General features: G+C 38.4%; 1 protein-coding gene across 14 annotated transcripts in view; it reads right to left on the bottom strand.

The window, feature by feature from the left end:
- Window positions 1–17312, bottom strand: part of DLGAP1 (DLG associated protein 1) — an 870852-nt gene that overhangs the window by 158288 nt on the left and 695252 nt on the right. For all 14 annotated transcript variants that reach the window (XM_054583388.1, XM_054583387.1, XM_054583384.1 and 11 more), the window contains 2 exons: window positions 14280–14457; window positions 6148–6388 (listed from right to left, as the gene is read on the bottom strand). In XM_054583388.1, the coding sequence (XP_054439363.1) occupies window positions 6148–6388; window positions 14280–14457 (419 nt within the window). The remainder of the gene's footprint in view (window positions 1–6147; window positions 6389–14279; window positions 14458–17312) is intronic.

Here is a 17312-nt window from a genome sequence, read left to right as displayed (position 1 = left end):
CCTGATGTTCCTGACTAGAAAGTCTGGGTGAGCCTTTTTCTCTTTCTTCTCTTTTCCTCTACTCCCAGAATGATGATTTGAGTTCTGGCCGTTCATCTAGTTACTACTTGATCTTATCTTGAATGGAAGAAAAGGCTCTTTGTTCAAACAACTTCTGATGTCTGTACCTTGGACTTCTGAACCTTTCCCCCATTGCTTTATAAAAACACCTATTAATTAACTTGTGTGTGGTAGAAAGAAGTGAGTTTTCTCTGAACTCTAAGGGTTCTCCAAAAATGGTCATGCTGGTAAGGGAGGCAACATTAGAATTTCATTTTACACATGAAGAAAATGAAGTTCAGATTAACTTTATAATCAAGCAATAAATAATTTGTAGAATTGGGAGCCAAACAAACAAAGGGCTATGGCTGTGTGGCCTGGGGTTTTATTTTTTGTCTTCAGCTAGAGGCCCACCACTTTAGGCTTTAGTTTTCTTACTTTAAAATGGGTTCAGTGAACTAATTTAGGTGTGGCAACCTTTTCTGGTGAAGGGCCAGGAAGTACATATTTTTGGCATTCCGGCTCTGTGGTCTCTGCAGCGACCACTCAAATCTGCTGTTAAAGAGTGAAAGCGGCCACAGACAATACGTAAACAAATGGTATGACTTTGTGTTAATGACATTTTATTTACAAAAATACGTAGCACATTGGATTTGGCTATAGTTTCCAAGGCCCTGGACTAGATGATGTCGAAGTTTCTTCTGCTAATATTTTATATTTCGACTGTTTTGATAGCAATGCTATTTCCCTAGAAAAGTCACCTCAATTATTCACTCACCTTGTTGATTATGCAGTTTGTAATGTACCTAAGTATTTTTTGTTGTTTATTGCAACATTATTCACAACAGCCAAGATATGGAAACAACCTAAGTGTCTGTCAACAGATGAATGAATAAAGAAGATGATGATGATGATGATGTGTGTGTGATGAAATATTACTCAGCCACGAGACAAAAGTGAATTCTACCATTTTCAACAAGGATGGACTTTGAGGGCATTGTGCTAAGTGACTTAAGTCAGACACAGAAAGACAAGTATTGTATGATCTTACTTATACGTGGAGTCTAAAAGCAACAAACTTGTGGAAACAGTAGAATAGTGGTTACTGGGGGTTGCGTTTGTATGTGTGTGGGGTGGGGAAGATTGGGAAGGTGTTGGTCAAAGATTACAAACTTGCAGCTAGAAGATATATAAATTCTGGAGATCTAACACCAGCAAAGTAATCATAGTCAACAACACTGTATCATATACTTCAAAGCTGCTACAGACTGGATCTTAAATATTCTCACCACAAAAGAAAAGTAATAATTATGTGATATGATAGAGGTATTAACTAACACTATGGTGGAAATCGTATTGCAATATATAAATGTATCAAATCAACCCATTGTACACCTTAAACTGACATAATGTTATATGTCATTTATATCACAATCAAAAAATGTATTTCTCTGTTCTTCTCTCTCCTGTCTTCCTCCATTATTGAATGCCTACTGTGTGTATTGCTAATATAAATTATTACTTTAATGTTATTCTGCTCAAGATCTTATGTATTCAGGGTTTTTTTTTTCTGTGGGGTAGGGAGCAGGGTGTATGGGATTGGGGTGCAGGATGCATGAAGGTAGGTTTGATGTAACCTCCCCAGTGAGATGGACGGCTGACTGTGGGTGAAGACCCAAGCATGCGGGAGAACTCCTGGAACACTGACTCGACCTCAGATGATCTACAAGGTTTTGCTATACCAAGCAAGACTTGTGTAAGTGCGTCAGAGTTGAAAGCAATTAGGAGAGTATGTGAAGGGCAAATATGGAAGAGTGTGTCTCATTTTAGGGGAAAATATGATCTCTTTTTATAGAAAAATCAAACGGTAAATACTGTTGTCACTGCGCCCACAAGCCACACCCAAAAGGGCAAACTATGTTGACTACCTGGCTGGGGGACACTGGCTTCTTGCCCAGAGGGACGTTTATCCTGGGCCCTCACAGCTCTTGGTGGGGGCTCTGTGAAGGACAGGAGGCCAGTTCAACCTGATCAACATTTCAGAGCTTCCTCTAATAAAAAAAACAATATAGCACAAACTTTAAGAGGAACAATGTGACAAGTGAACCCGCTTACTCTTTATAAAAATGGTACTGCTACATAAAGCTTCTTTAAAGAGCATGTAATTTTAAAATGAAACTTTAAAAAAATCAGAGAATCATGTATCATGATAATTTGCCTGTTTCTTCAGAGTATTATTTTTATTCAAATATTATATTGACTTTTAAATCACAAAAAGCAATAAATGCTTATTTGAAAAAGCTCCCTTTCTCCATACCACCTGACCCTCCCACTTCCTGGGTAGCTGCTATAATAGCTTTATTTTTTGTCCTTTCTGGCCATGTGGGTGTCTGTGTATCTGTATGGGTATAACGAATGATGATTACTCTACAATGCTTTTGCTTATTACTGCTGTTGGTATGAGCAGATACAAGTGTGTCTAGCTACAACATGGTAATGCTTTTGATCCTGGAAAATGCTCAGTTTAGGAAGTAAAAGGAAAACATCCTTAATTAAGTATGAGGCAGGTTTAATCCAATAATCTGAAATGGAGGTTTGGGTATATTTTTGACATCGAGTTCTACTTTTATCTAAAATATTTGGATGACTGAGTAAGGGTGACTGTTTTCCCACAGTTGTGAAGATAATCACCCACTTTTGCATTTTACTTTCCTACAGAAGCTCTAATCCTAACCCAAAAGTCCCAGGTACAATGTTTTATATAAAAATTTTTTCAATCCATGCTTGAAGCAGACTATATAGGCTGAGAGAATATCAGATTCTATCATATTTAAGTAAGCTAAAAAGTCAATAAATCAAAGGAAGTATAACTATAAGTCACTCTAAGTCAGTTCCCAATTTGCCATGGTTTGCTAGGATGGGTCTGTTAATCCTCATGTTGTGAGGGGTTCCTTGAGGCTCAGCCTACTGCTGTGACTCTTCCAAAAAGCATCGAACACTTTTGTTGTGGACTTTTGTCTATGGTTTCATTTTGTTAATCTGAAGAATGAGCAAGGCTGGAAAAGAAAAGCTTAAAGTATATTCTGTTGAAAATTTGAACAATTAAAATGGATTGACACAAAATCAAAGACTCAGAATGTGGGTTGCTGTGGTGAGAAAGTTACAGGTAATAACTGCAATTTGCCAAAATAAAGAATTTTTTTTTCAGGCAAGGGGAAGTTCAGAAAAAATGGATTGTGCGATTACCCAAGAATAATGAGAAAAGGAGAGAAACAAAAGGAAATTCTACACTGTGCCATATAAACATGGATGTAAATTTGATCTGTGTACATGCAGGAAATGGTTAATATGAGAGCAAAGTAATTTCCTGATTTCTACAGATGAGCCCATTCTTTGAAAAATTAGTAGATCCTATGAGAAAGCAGATTTTCTGTGTTTTCTACAGGAAACTGAGTTTGATTCAATGCAAGAAGGAAACCAATAGAAGAAGAAAATTAGTGTGATAATACTGAGATCACGTGAGCGAGAAAGGGAAACTGAGAGAGGAGCACGCAGTAGTAATGCAGGAGTAAAAGGAAAGCTCCAGAACCTTATTATATAATAAAATAATGGCTTAAAAGGAGATCACATCTATGGTATAGAGAAACTCTGAGAGGTGAAATTAAAATTCTTAAGGTTGTATTTCTAAATATCTGATGTGCTTACTTAGAATCTACTGTAATGGTTTATAACTCCGTAAATTATTTTCCCACAGCTGTAAAGGTGATATATCTTAATGTTCAGTTTGATGTAAGGGCGAAGCCCTGTGCAAAAATCTGATATTTTACGCTTCTCCACTCCCGGGGCAAGTCGCATCCTCCTGCCCGGACCCCCCAGCCCCAGCCCCGCGGCGGCAGGGAAGCCTGCTGCCTTCCCACCGCGAGAGCCGCAGACGGTGGCCCGTTGCTTAGGACGAGACGCACAGAGCCCAAGAAGAGCAGACGCAGTCACCTCACTGGTGTTTTCATTTACTTCTCCCTGTTTTGGGGTGTTCTCCTCAGAGGACCTTCAGCTACAGCCGCTCCAATTTGATTTGGATTCTAAATATAACAACATAGTTTACCCTCCTACCCCTCATCTCCTCTGATAGGCTTGTCAGATTTAGCAGACTACAAACACTACCAATAATTTTGTAGTGTAAGTATGTTCCATGCAATATTTGGGGTATACTTACACTGCAAAATTATTTGCTTTTTTCCTGAAATTTAAACTTAACTGGCAACCAGGATTTTATCTGGCAATCGTGTTGTTTGAACTCTGGGAAACTCTAGACCATGGCACAAGAACTGCTGCAGGAAATATAAGTAAACTGTCTCTCCAATAACAACATCCTCTGAGAGGTGAGCAAAAAATAAGCCATCTGGAGCCTCTGCCCACTTTATCCATAACACCGTTTCCTGAGGTCAAGGAGCGAGCCAGTGGCCATTTTCCTTCCCTTGGTTCTTCTGAGCAAGGATCTGCATTTTGTGTTTTTAAGGCGCAGTTTCAGTACAGAAGAGCAGCTGGCAGGCAAATGAGCTTGTTAGAGTGAAGAATGGACCACACACTGGGAAAGGGCTGTGTGCGGGGTGGGGAAGATGAAAATGAGAGAGCTCCGAAAGACGCAGCGATATGCTACAGGCACAGGGCAGACCTTTAAGCTGCATGTACTGTACAAATGCAAACACACATAAATATGTTGATGATAAAAATATTTTTCCATTACACAAATCAACCTTATTTAATTTGTAAATCTCATCTGTGGCTGTTCTTACAGAATTTCGGAGTGAACAGGAACGTACCTTTGCTCCCTCCGCCTGGAGATGGGCGGCCCCGGCAGAGAGGCTGAGCTCCCCGGGGAGCCAGCACCACGTCTGGAGCACCTCTTTCCCTAATCCCGAGATCTTCGTTTGCAGTGGTCAAGAATGAACTCCTGTTGTTGAACCTGTAATTTCTTTTTCAAATTCCTACTTCAACCTTGTATCTGTAGCTAATAGGATTTTAACTCAGGTTTGAGGACCCATGAATTCTCAAGCCTGCAAAAGTTCTAGGCTGAATGATAATTATTGACATTTAATCCATGTAGAACGGAAATTGAATAATACACTATTCTGGCATAGGCTTTTTCTTCTAATTTATTCATCATTATTTATCTTGACTCTAGGATTGATAATCTTGTAAAACTACTCTGTTTTGGAGTTATGCTAAATTTAATCATAAAGTTAAGCCTTGTTAAACTGGAGAGGATTTTCTCCTTGGGCCAAAATGTTATAAATCTAAAACACACACACACTCACACACACACATATTGTCCTGCAGAACGCATGGCTACATTCCTGTGCAGGTTCCGTGTCAGGGACATTAGTTAAACTCTTTTGTGCCTTTCTGCCTACAATCTAGCAATGAAAATACAGCTGATTGGCATAAAACTAAACTCAATTTAGAGGGAAAAGAAGGTGCTCTATACCAATGACAGAGGTTTTAAAATAGAGAAATTTGCTTCTGTTACAAGGAAAGGGAACTTATCAAATGCTGTTAGTATTACTGAATCATCACTTCCTCCTATTTTCTCACAGTGATATTTCAGGTCTTTTGGGATAGTCATTTTGTGGATATCTTGGAATTAATAATGCATTCCAGCTCTGTGATGCTCAACAATCAGGGTGTGTGCTTTGTGTAGGGGGGCACTCCCCTAAAAGTCAGAGATTGATTATGGAGAGTAGGAGTTGTTTAGGAATGACTTTGCTGGCACCTAGGATGCTGTGTGGGGGGTCTTGTGAAGACCTGTCCGCTATGCTGTTCCGCCTGGTCTTGTAGTTGCAATTTCCTCTGTTGAAAGAGGTGGTGAGGGAGAAAGAATGGTGGGTGCGAACGTAGCCATAAGCTGGGGAAAGAGGAAGGCAGGGAAGCAAAACCGCTGCTTTGTAGGGCATGAGTGGCATTTTGGTACCGGTGACTGTGTGGTAACCTCAAGTGCACAATGTGCAGCCTTTAGGACAGTGTATCCAGCCTGGGAACACAGGCTTGTGGCACACAAGTCGGGGCGCGGTGTCACCGGGGACCCGGAGGGCAGCAGCTCTGCTCACTCACCGGTGCTGCTCTGAATGGTCCTCACGGTGGTCGTGGTGCGTGGCGGGGAGGAGGACCTCAGGGACACGCACTCGTCGTCCTGGGAGCAGCCCTTCTCGATGGCCCGCACGTAGCTGTGGCTCCGCATGCGGAAGCAGCCCGGCATGGGCAGGTCCAGGGCTTCCACCGCCTGGGACTCCAGCTCGCTGAACACCGATTCGCACACGGACTCGAACTGCCCGTTCACTTCCATCTCGCTCACCTGTGGGCACAGACCGGTTGCCGTCATACAGTGCGCTCCTCCTCCTCCCCAGTGGACAAGCGACCTCTGCCCTTCAAGCATCTCCAAACTGCAACCCTCTAGAAAAAAGTAGTATCTGATGATATTAAAATCCAATGCATTTTATTTCCTCTACATTACAGATTTATTCCAGTGCATCCCCAGGTGCTAATTCTCCTTATTTATAAACGCAAATCTAGGGAACAATTTTTTGGTCCGTGGTCAGAGTTTGTGTATTTCAATGGAACCATTTTTAGCATAGATATTTTAGAAACTAGTATTTTTATTGTGCCTTTCGAAATGACTAGTTCATTAAATAATTTAAGTGTCAACTGAAGCTTAATTTGGCGTAAAGCATAAAAACAGGCCCTGTATTTACTAGCAAGATACTCATATTCGGCTCCAAATTAGACCAAACCTGATATGTCAAAATCTGGAAAAGCACCGTCAAGATTTTCAAACTATCTAAAGCTTTCACTCCTCTTTTTAAAAAGCTGATGTGGTCCATAAATTATTTACAAATGCATTTAAGAAATCTTCCAAATGATGCCTTCTCTTTCTTGAGGAATGAGTTTTTACTTATTTATATGCCTCTGTAGATAACTTACATTGGATTTGAGCACCACCTAAGAAGATAAATACATACATAAATAAATAAGTCAGACCAAGCGCTCCGGTTTATCACTTTGTAGACATGTGGGGGTGTTCTTCAATTTTTGTTTCTTTTAGAACCTAATTTTCCTATCATCGAATTCATGAGTAATTGAGAATTTAACAGATTAATCTACAATTAAGCTTAGAACACAGTGAAAACTATTACAATATTTGACTGTGTTCTCATTTTGTATTATCTGAAGATTCACTCCAATACTGGCTAATTCTTTAAACTTCAGATAAAAGCGACCAATTTCCTAATGGCATATAAGTGGAAAAGAGACATGGATTTCTTAATAATTTTTTTTATAGTTTAAAATAGTATTTTAACACTTACTTGATATAATCCCTGCATGTTTTCAAGGCTAATAATTATGTATGTCCATATTAAAAATTAAATATATATTATCTATATCCATTCTTTTTTAGGAAATACTTGGAGATGCATTGAAAGTTAAAGGGACTTGATATTTGTAATTTATTGTGAAAGAGAAAGAGTTACCTGCAATTCTTTTATAAGTTTGAAATGATTTCAAAGTAAACAAACTACATATGTATGTGTATATTTATATATGTATACATGTATATGTATCATTTATTACATTTTCCTTTTTAATCACCACATGACATGACAAATATCACAAAGAAATAATATATCTATCCCTGAGAAAGTTACAACTATTAAACTTGGATAACTAGCTTTCTGGAGGTGTATGTATCCTTTCTTCTATTTTTCATAAAAATTGAATCATAAACTAAAACCACACAAAACAAATGCATAGCACAACACATTATAATAAGGAAAACACCCTTATAAGCACTACCCAGAGCAAGAAACAACTGCCCCGGGCACTCAGCAGCCCCTCCACAGGCTCCGCCCATACCACAGTCCACTCCCTGCTCCAAAGATGACCCATACTCTGAATTGTATTGCAATCACTTCTTTGCATTGATTTATTTATATTTTTTACCCAAGTGTGCATTCCTGGACTCTATAGTTTAGTTGTACACATTTTTAAAACAGTATATTTCTTAGTTCACTGTCAACATATAGGTCTTCCTTCATCTATTTTTAAAATTATAATTCATCTGTTGAAGCATCTGGGTCATTTGACCTATAGAGATTCCCATTGGATTTGCTAATTTCATACTCATGATGGGATTTAGCATGTATTTCTGTCTCTTGTATGTCCTGAAAATTATAAGCTGGATCTAGAATTTTGATCAGACTCAATTTCAATCCCTTTGGCAAGATCAGAGGTCATGTGTTCTTTCACTGAGAGGCACATTATGTCTGGGTTGTCTTTATGTTGTTAGGAGTCATTTGTGCTCAAATGCCCAGATCCATTAATTCATTGGGGGGTTGCAAATGGTGATATTCTAATACCATCAACTTTTACAGTTACTAGTTAGAATAGTTTTATAAATAAATGCTCCCTCTCATATTATTTGGTTACTAAACGGTTTAGTTCATATGAAAACTACAGGATAAAAAACTCTTCCCTTTTGTTTACTATGTTTCAGAATAATATATTTATTCACTCTTATCTACCAAAAGCGGTCTATATTTTTAAAATATCAAAATAAATTCATAGATTTAAAAAGATTTGATGGTTTTAAATCCAATTCATCTAGTATTCTCAGTGTACTGAAACTTGCCTCAGCTTTGGCCAATGGGAACCTCTTTGGTTGGCTCCTGAGTCCTTTTGACATGAAGCTAGTAGTCTCAGATAGCTTCCTTGATACCTATTAGGACAAAGTTTTCCAGACTCATCCTATACATTTCCTGCTCTGTCCTGGAATCAGTATTTCCCCCCAAACCCCTCTTTTCTATTAGTGGGAATTGGTATTCCAAGAACACAGTCAGGGCACTAGGAGGCTTTGTTGTCATTGCTGCTTGGTTAGTCATTGTTCCTAGGCCTTTTCAATGGGAAAAACTAGGCTATGAATTCCTCTAATTCAAACTTAGACTGCAGGGTTTTTATGTGATCTCTTCTATATTATACTTACATCTTTATTCCATACTAAATTTTGGTTCTCAAGCACACAGAGATGATAGGATTGAGATATTCTACAATTATTCATTTGCTTTATTCTACAATACTGGCACAATAGCCTCAGAATAACCTATTAACACCACCACTGCCCATATCATTACTGAAAACAGTTAAAAATTCCTTTTTTTGGTGGGTGCCTATGCTCTGTCTATTCTTTCCTCATTTTAAAGTAGTTGTGCTACATTTACATTATCAGAGCACATAACCTGTATGTTCTCTTCCACTTTAGCTTGCCTTTGGCCTTAGTTTTACCAATAACTATATATATAATTTATTTATTTTTAGAGAGGGGAAGGGAGGGAGAGAGGGAGAGAAACATTAATGTGTGGTTGCCTCTTGAGCGCCTCCTACTGGGGACCTGGCCCTCAACCCAGGCATGTGCCCTGACTGGGAAGTGAACCTGCAACCTTCTGGTTTGCAGGCTGGCAGTCAATCCACTGAGCCACACCAGCCAGGGCCAAAAACTATATTTTTAATGCTTGACACTACTTTTTCACATAAAGATTATTCTTTATCAAACTTACATACAAATATAGGTCAAATAGTTCTAGATGGTTGATAAAGAATAAAGCAGGGCCCTGAACCACCCTGCCCACTTTGCACTCCACCTCCCCAAAGGTAACCACTGTCAATTCTTTTTCTGGGCCTTAGGGTATTTGCATCCATTTTTCCAAACATGTGCTTACGTAAATCTCTTGATATGTTCATAGACCTCTGGTAAACTCTTGATTTCCATCCCGGCCTTCTATTGTAATCTATGGCTGCCAAGCCCATTGCTGTCCTGGGCTCTCTCTTCCCCCATCATTCTGAGGCTGCCCTAGCCCATCACGGACCCCTGTCCCCTCCTCCACACTCTATTCCCTCCTTGTGATGGAGCGTATCTTCCAATGCTTTCCTGGACAAAGCAGCCACTTTGCATTGATGGAAATATCTGTATCCCATCTCCACTCTTACGTGTGCTTGCATCTAGAAACCTAGCCTGTATCCTTTTAGGTATTTTAAGTATTCTCTCCTTTTCTCTCAGCTTGAGTATGCTAGAGCTTGAAAAGTCAGATGCCTTTCTCATTGCTGAGCCTTTTCACGTAAGTTGCTTCCCTCCCCTACCCCTTTCTGAAAATTTTAAGAATGTCCTTGTCCTAATGATCTAACATTTCCCCATGATGTTTTCTGTGTGGATATTTCTCTGCCCAATGTGCTGGGTGGGCCCTCGCAATTTGCAAAATCATGCCTTTCTGCTCTGGGACTATTTCTTAACTTATTTCATTCGTGATTTCCTTCCATCTGTTTTCTCCTTTATTTCTGGAACTCCTACCCATCAGATGTTGGATTCCAAGAAGCTCAAAAAATTCCAAGCATAAGAAATATGTTTAAAAATACAAATACATCAAGATACTAATTTAAGATTTAATTTCAAGTTCTAAGATACCAATTTAAGATACTAATTAAAACCTGAATTTCCAAAACAATATTGAGAAAGAACAAAGCTGAAGCACTCACACTTTCTGACTTCAAAACTTGTTACAATAACTGAAACAGTGTAGCACTGACATGAGGACAGACATACAGACTAATGGAATAGAATTGAAAGTCCAGAAATAAACCCACATTCTATTTTCCACTAGTTCTTACATCTGGTCCTTTGGGTTTCTAAAGCTCATTATCTAGTAGATTCCTCAGGAAGAGCTCATAGAAACAATATTCTCTGTATTTATCCATGCTAATAACTGTTTGCCCATGTGTTTTATATCTTAAAGTCAATTTTTCTGGGTATAAAATCTTTGGTTCACATTTTCCCCTTGAGTATAATAATATATTATTTGATTTTCTTTTTTAAAGTATATTTTATTGATTATGCTATTACAGTTGTCCTATTTTTTTCCTCCCCTTTATCCCCCTCCACCTTGCACCCCTCATCAGCATCCCTCCCCATTAGTTCATGTCCATGGGGCGTACATATAAATTCTTTGGCTTCTCCATTTCCTATACTATTCTTAACCTCCCCCTGTCTATTTTCTACCTACTATTTATTCTGCTTATTCCTTGTACCTTTTCTCCCATTCTCCCCCTCCCCCTCTCCTCTGATCTCCATTTCTATGATTCTGTTCCTGTTTAGTTGTTTGCTTAGTTTGTTTTTGTTTTTTTAGGTTCAGTTGTTGATAGTTGTGAGTTTGTTGCCATTTTATTGTTCAGAGTTTTTGATCTTTTTCTTTTTCTTAGATAAGTCCCTTTAACATTTCATATAGTAAGGGCTTGGTGATGATGAACTCCTTTAACTTGACCTTATCTGGGAAGCACTTTTTCTGTCCTTCCATTCTAAATGATAACTTTGCTAGATAGAGTAATCTTGGATATAGGTCCTTGTCTTTCATGACTTTGTATATTTCTTGCTAGTTCCTTCCTGTCTGCAAGGTTTGTTTTGAGAAATCAGCTGATAGTCCTATGGCAACTCCTTTGTCTCATTTTCTCTTGCTGCTTTTAAGACTCTCTCCTTTTCTTTAATCTTGGGTAATGTAATTATGTTGTGCCTTGGTGGGTGCTTCCTTGGGTCCAACTTCTTTGGGACTCTCTGAGCCTCCTGGATCTCCTTTTACCTTTTAGTCTAATAAAAGTCTATTACCTTTGCAAGATTGGGGAAGTTCTCCATTATTTTTTCAAGTAGGTTTTCAATTTCTTGCTCTTCTTCTTCTCCTTCTGGAGCCCCCTATGATTTGGATGCTGGAACATTTAAAGTTGTCCCAGAGGTTCCTAATCCTCTCATTTTTTTTTGAATTCTTGTTTCTTCATTCTGTTTTGATTGAATGTTTATTTTTCTTTCTGCTCCCAATTATTGAGTTGAGTCCCAGTTTCCTTCCCTTTACTGTCGGTTCCCTGTATATTTTTCTTTAGTTCACTTTGCATAGCCTTCACTTTTTCCTCTATTTTGTGACCATACTCAACCAATTCAGTGAGCATCCAGATTACCAGTGTTTTGAACTGTGCATCTAATAGGTTAGCTATCAGTTCATCGCTTAGTTCTATTTTTGGAGCTTTGATCTGTTCTTTCATTTGGGCCATATTTCTTTGTCTCCACATGCCTGTTACATTTGAAGGGGCAGAGCCTTAGGCATTTGCCAGGGTGGGACAACCCAGGTTGTGTTGTGACGCTATGTGTGGGGAAGGGGTCTGAGGGGACTTGCTTGGCTCTCAGCGGCTTTCAGTCACTTCCCCTGCTACCCACAAGCAAACTGGGTCCTTTTGGTGCTGATTCCAGGGTGGTTGGGTTTGTGTACATTGTAGGACCCCGTGGGTCTCTCCAACAGACTCTCCTGTGAGGCTGCGAGTTTCTCCCGCTGCTGCAATGCTCACAGATTTTTACCTCCAGTTTTGTGGTTTTCTTTTCCTGCACTGGAACCCTGGGTTGTGCCATCTCTCTCGCTCCCCAGCTGTTCCTTACAGTTTATCCCCGTGCAAATGTGGGACCGCCCAGTCCTCCAGCCACTGCCTTGCTACACATCCTCTCCGCCCTGGCTGCCCGTCTCCACCCCTCCTACCGGTCTGGATGAATGTTTCTTCTTTAGCTCCTCGGTTGTCGGACTTCCATACGGTTCGATTTTCTGGCAGTTCTTTTGTTATTTTTGTTTTTAAATTTGTTGTTGTCCTTCTTTTGGTTGTGTGAGGAGGCAAAGTGTACCTACCTACATCTCCATCTTGGCTAGAAGTTTGCTAAAAGCTGAAATTTTAATTAATCTTTAATCAATCCCATTTCTAATGAATGAAGTCCGTTTACTGAGCCTGGCATGCAAGGCCATTTGTATAAAAATGTCTCTAGAGCAAAATTCAGAATAGATTTCCCATTGCTGCCTTTATAAGTATTCTAAGTTCCAACCAGATTATTTTCTAGTCTTTGTATGTGCTTTTGGCTAGTGTTTTTAAAACTAAGAATCAAATACTACCTTATTTGTTAAAATGCATATTTCTACACCCCATGCCTAGAAGCTCTCTCTTTAAGATTTGGGTACCTAATGTCTTTTTCTCCTTAGCTTTAGGATCTTGTTGACAATTTCATGACCACAAAGACAGTCTTATTTAACATCTGGTTACTTACATGTGTTACAGAGTGTTTATAAGGACTAATATTTAAAAAAAATAAAGCAGTTGTCACAGTGTCTAATCCAGTAATGGTGGTTTTTATTGTTAATTCTTGTCTTACCTTCCTCAGAGTGTTTTTGCAGTGTTCAGGTAAATCATGTTTGCGATAGCACTTTTATATTTTTTGTGTGTTTTCCATTAGACTGTAAGCTTTTGAGGAACAAGGATTATATTTTATTCATCACTGAATAACTTGCATAGTCCAGACCAGTGTTTTGCTCAATGAATATTAGCTGAGTCATTAGTATAGTACTTATTTTTTATATTGTAGTATAAATTTAAATGAAGTGGTCCTAAACATTAAAAAGTACACTTCTTTTTTGCCCTTCCCGAGGAAGTTTCTGAGGCACTTTCAGCTTCTCTGGTAGTCCCTGGAAGCTGCAAAGTCAGGTCCTCCAGGAGCCCTAGGTTCTTTCCATCCTTGAGCTTAGGCAGTACACCCCCTCCCACACCTTCTGAGATCCTGGAATGGAGAGACTAGAAAATCTTTAGCTGAAAGATTCACCTTTATTGAGTCTTCATCCCCAGTCCTGTGTACCAGTTCTTAGAAGTGGGCTTCTGTCTCATTACGAAATCATAATATGCACCTAGGACCACTTGGGGTACATAGCCCACATCTCATTTCTTGTGCCTGGGTCCCTGTCTTGATGACCTGCTTCATACTTATACTTTTATGATTAGACAGTGCCTTGGTTTTGCCGGTGATGTCTACACCGTCCTTCTATCCTTCAAGCACCTTTCCATGGAAGCCTCATCCATTAACTTCTTGCTGACAAGTTTGCTGATGCTGAGTGTCTGCTCATGAATTTCCAAGGACTCCCTCATGTGCTCTATTTATCTGCAGAGGGCCCCTCATCTGCTAGTAGACTGTTGAGACCAGATGCTTGCAGGAGCGGAACACAAGTAGCATTTAGACCAGACCTCCTGCCTGATCCGGCAGTGGTCTCCTGGGGGAATGAGGGCCTCCTGACTTTGTGTGCTCTCAATGTCCACTAACCCTCGTGTAGTTAATGGCTTGTGGTCAAGTAGCTCACCTGGCTGATGGTGCTCATGGCTCGCATGTAGCTCTCATTCCTGGAGCGGAACTTTGGTGATGTGAGCAGGCCTGCAGGGTCAAGGCTGTCGAGGCTTCGGTTGATGGAGACTTCACTTACTGCCCTCAGGTAACTGTGACTCCGGATCTGGAGTTTGGGGGAGTGTTCATTAGAAATCCTGGAAGAGAACAATAAAAAGGGTTCATTTCGTCACATTCTGAAACGTGGGCAGTAATAAGATGTGACACTGTTATCACTGATGTGGCAACTTAAATGCTGGGGCAAATAATATAAATGCCCTCTTGTCATTGCTAAACTCCTACATGGTGTCTCAGAAAGAAAACTTCACAGGAAATCATCAAGGTCTGGTGACATTAGAGAACAATTAAATTCTCACAAAACATGAAATAATTTCACTATTTACCTTTTCTTGCATCCTGGGGAGGGACGTGAGGGCTGTGACTGCCCTGCCCCAGAATTCTGTCTTGTGTAATTTGGAAGTTTTTCCTTTGTGCTCCTTTCTTTTCTGTGCTTTCACCAAATAGAAATTTTTTAATTTTTATTTTTTAGTTGAATTTAATTTTTATTGTTGCTCAAGTGCTGTTGTCTCTAATTTCTTCCCACTACTCCCCCTCTGCCCTACCCATCCCCGCCTTCCACCCTTGAACCTCCCCTGCTTTGGTTTGTCCGTGGGTCCTTTACACATGTTCCGTGACAGCCTCCCCTGTTGTCCCCCATTATCCCCCTCGCCCCTCCCTTCTGGTTACTATAATTTTGTTCTTTATCTCAATGTGTCTGGTTATCTTTTGTTGCTTGTTTGTTTTGTTGATTAGATTCCACTTCTAGGTGAGATCATATGGTATTTAGAAATTTTAATTTAAAAATGCTAATCAAAATAATAAAACATTATAAAATATTATAAAATTATTGTACAAAAAAATAAATGCACTGGCATTTTATGAAGAAAACTATAAAACTTCATGGCAGGCAATATACAAGGCCCAAATAACTATAAAAAGGAAAACAATTGTCCTGGATGGACATACTAAATATTGTAGTAAAAATTTAAATTTTCCCAAATTAATCTATAAATTTAAGGCAATTACAAACATCACCATATAATTCTTTTTTAAATTTGTTTGTTTGTTTATTTTGTGTAATCATTAATGAGGGTTGACTTTTTGGCAAATGTTGTTGTGATGCATCTATTAAGACTATTTCAATGTTTATAATCTACAGAATTACGTCAGTAGATTTTCTATTGCTTAGCATCCTGGGTTAAATTCAGCTTAGGCATGATTTTAAGAAATGCATTGCTGATTTGGTTTGCTAATAGTATTCAAGATTGTATCAAGTGAAATTATTTTCTCACTCATTTTTTAATATTTTGTTTTATCAGATCTTGATGTCAATAGCTTAGACACTAAGCTCATAATATGAGTTGAGGAATGTTCTCCCTTTTCCCCTAGTCTCTGGAAAAGTTTATATAGATAAAAATTATTTGTTCCTTAAATTTTGATAAAATCTACTTCTAAATGTACATAGGCCAAATGTGTGTTGTATGTGTATGTATATTTATTTAGGTACTGATTTCATATCTTTAATGCATTTATTAAATATATGTTTATAAATTACTTCTAAAATCAATTTTAGACAATTTCTCTACATTTTCAAATTTGCTGGCATAATATTTTTTGCAGTAGTTTCTTACAAAAAATTTTAGCCATATCATGATTGCAATCATATTGCTTCTTTATTCCTAATACATTTCACTTGTGCCGTCTTTTTTGCTTGATCTTAATTTTTTCTTTTATGTCTTTGTTTCTCCTTGAATTAGTTTGTACTCTATTATTTCTTCTCTCAGTTTCATATAATTTTTTTTACTGGAATGTCACAAAGTTCAAAAGTTTATAGAAGATTCATAGCAGCATTATTCATAAAAGCCAAAATGTGGAAACAACCCAAATATCTATCAACAGATTCATAGATAGGTAAAATGTGTTATTTCTATGCAATGGCATATTATTTGGCCATAAAAAAGAATGAAGTACTGATATATGCCACAGCATGGATGGCCTTTGGAAGCATCATACTAAATGAACAAAGGCAGTTATAAAGGACCACGGGTTATGATTCCACTATCAAATATCCAGAACAGGCAAATCTATGAAGACAGATATTAGATTAGTGGTTGTCTAGACAGAGCTGGGCAGGCAGTAAAGGAGAAAGTTGGCAGAATTGAGGGCTGATATCTAAAATGTATGGAGTTTCTCTTTCAGGGATAAAAAATACTCTGAAATTAATTAATGATGAACACAACTTTGCAAACAGACAAAACCATTGAACTGAACATTTAAATGAATTAACTGTGTTGTATGTTCATTATATCTCAGTAATGCTGTTATGCTGTTATAAACATTATATGAGACCTCAAAATAATCTGATTTCTTTATAAAGAGAGTTTAGAGAATAGACACTACAGTGGGCAAATGAGAGAGTGAGAGAATACAAATCACAGGAAGATATATAAATTCACAGGAAAATAAATTTATAGGCCACCATACATACGAAAAGATGTTCAATCTCATTGGCAATTGGAGAAGTGTTGACAAAAAATAAGATACAGTTTGCACATTAGATCCATGCACACCCATGTCCACATTCTCAGATGGTATATTCTTCGCATTCAAATGTCCTCTTAGCAATGTATAATATTGCATTCATTCTTGAAGCTTATATGGAGATCCTTAAATATAATAGCCAAAAAAGATATACTCAATAATGCTAAACCTGGAGAATTTGATTAGCAGCTACTTTTTGCAACTGTACTGAGGGAGAGAACGGACTAAAACAAATCTAGAATTTAACATAAAAAATAGACCTCTTATGTATTTTACTATTACAAAAGAGAAACTGATTGTTCTAGAATTGTTCCCTATATAGAGCCTTCAAGTAGCTGCCAAACATAAAAATACCTCTGCCAGGTCAGGCAAATATTTTCCATGTGTTATACACTATTATGGCAATTCACAG

Source organism: Pteronotus mesoamericanus, unplaced genomic scaffold, assembly GCF_021234165.1.
Source record: "Pteronotus mesoamericanus isolate MK-2021 breed Mesoamerican mustached bat unplaced genomic scaffold, CSHL_Meso_final contig_74, whole genome shotgun sequence".
Lineage (NCBI taxonomy): Eukaryota > Metazoa > Chordata > Mammalia > Chiroptera > Mormoopidae > Pteronotus > Pteronotus mesoamericanus.
The sequence above is the reverse complement of the archived record's forward strand: the minus strand, read 5'-3'. Positions and strand labels throughout refer to the sequence as shown.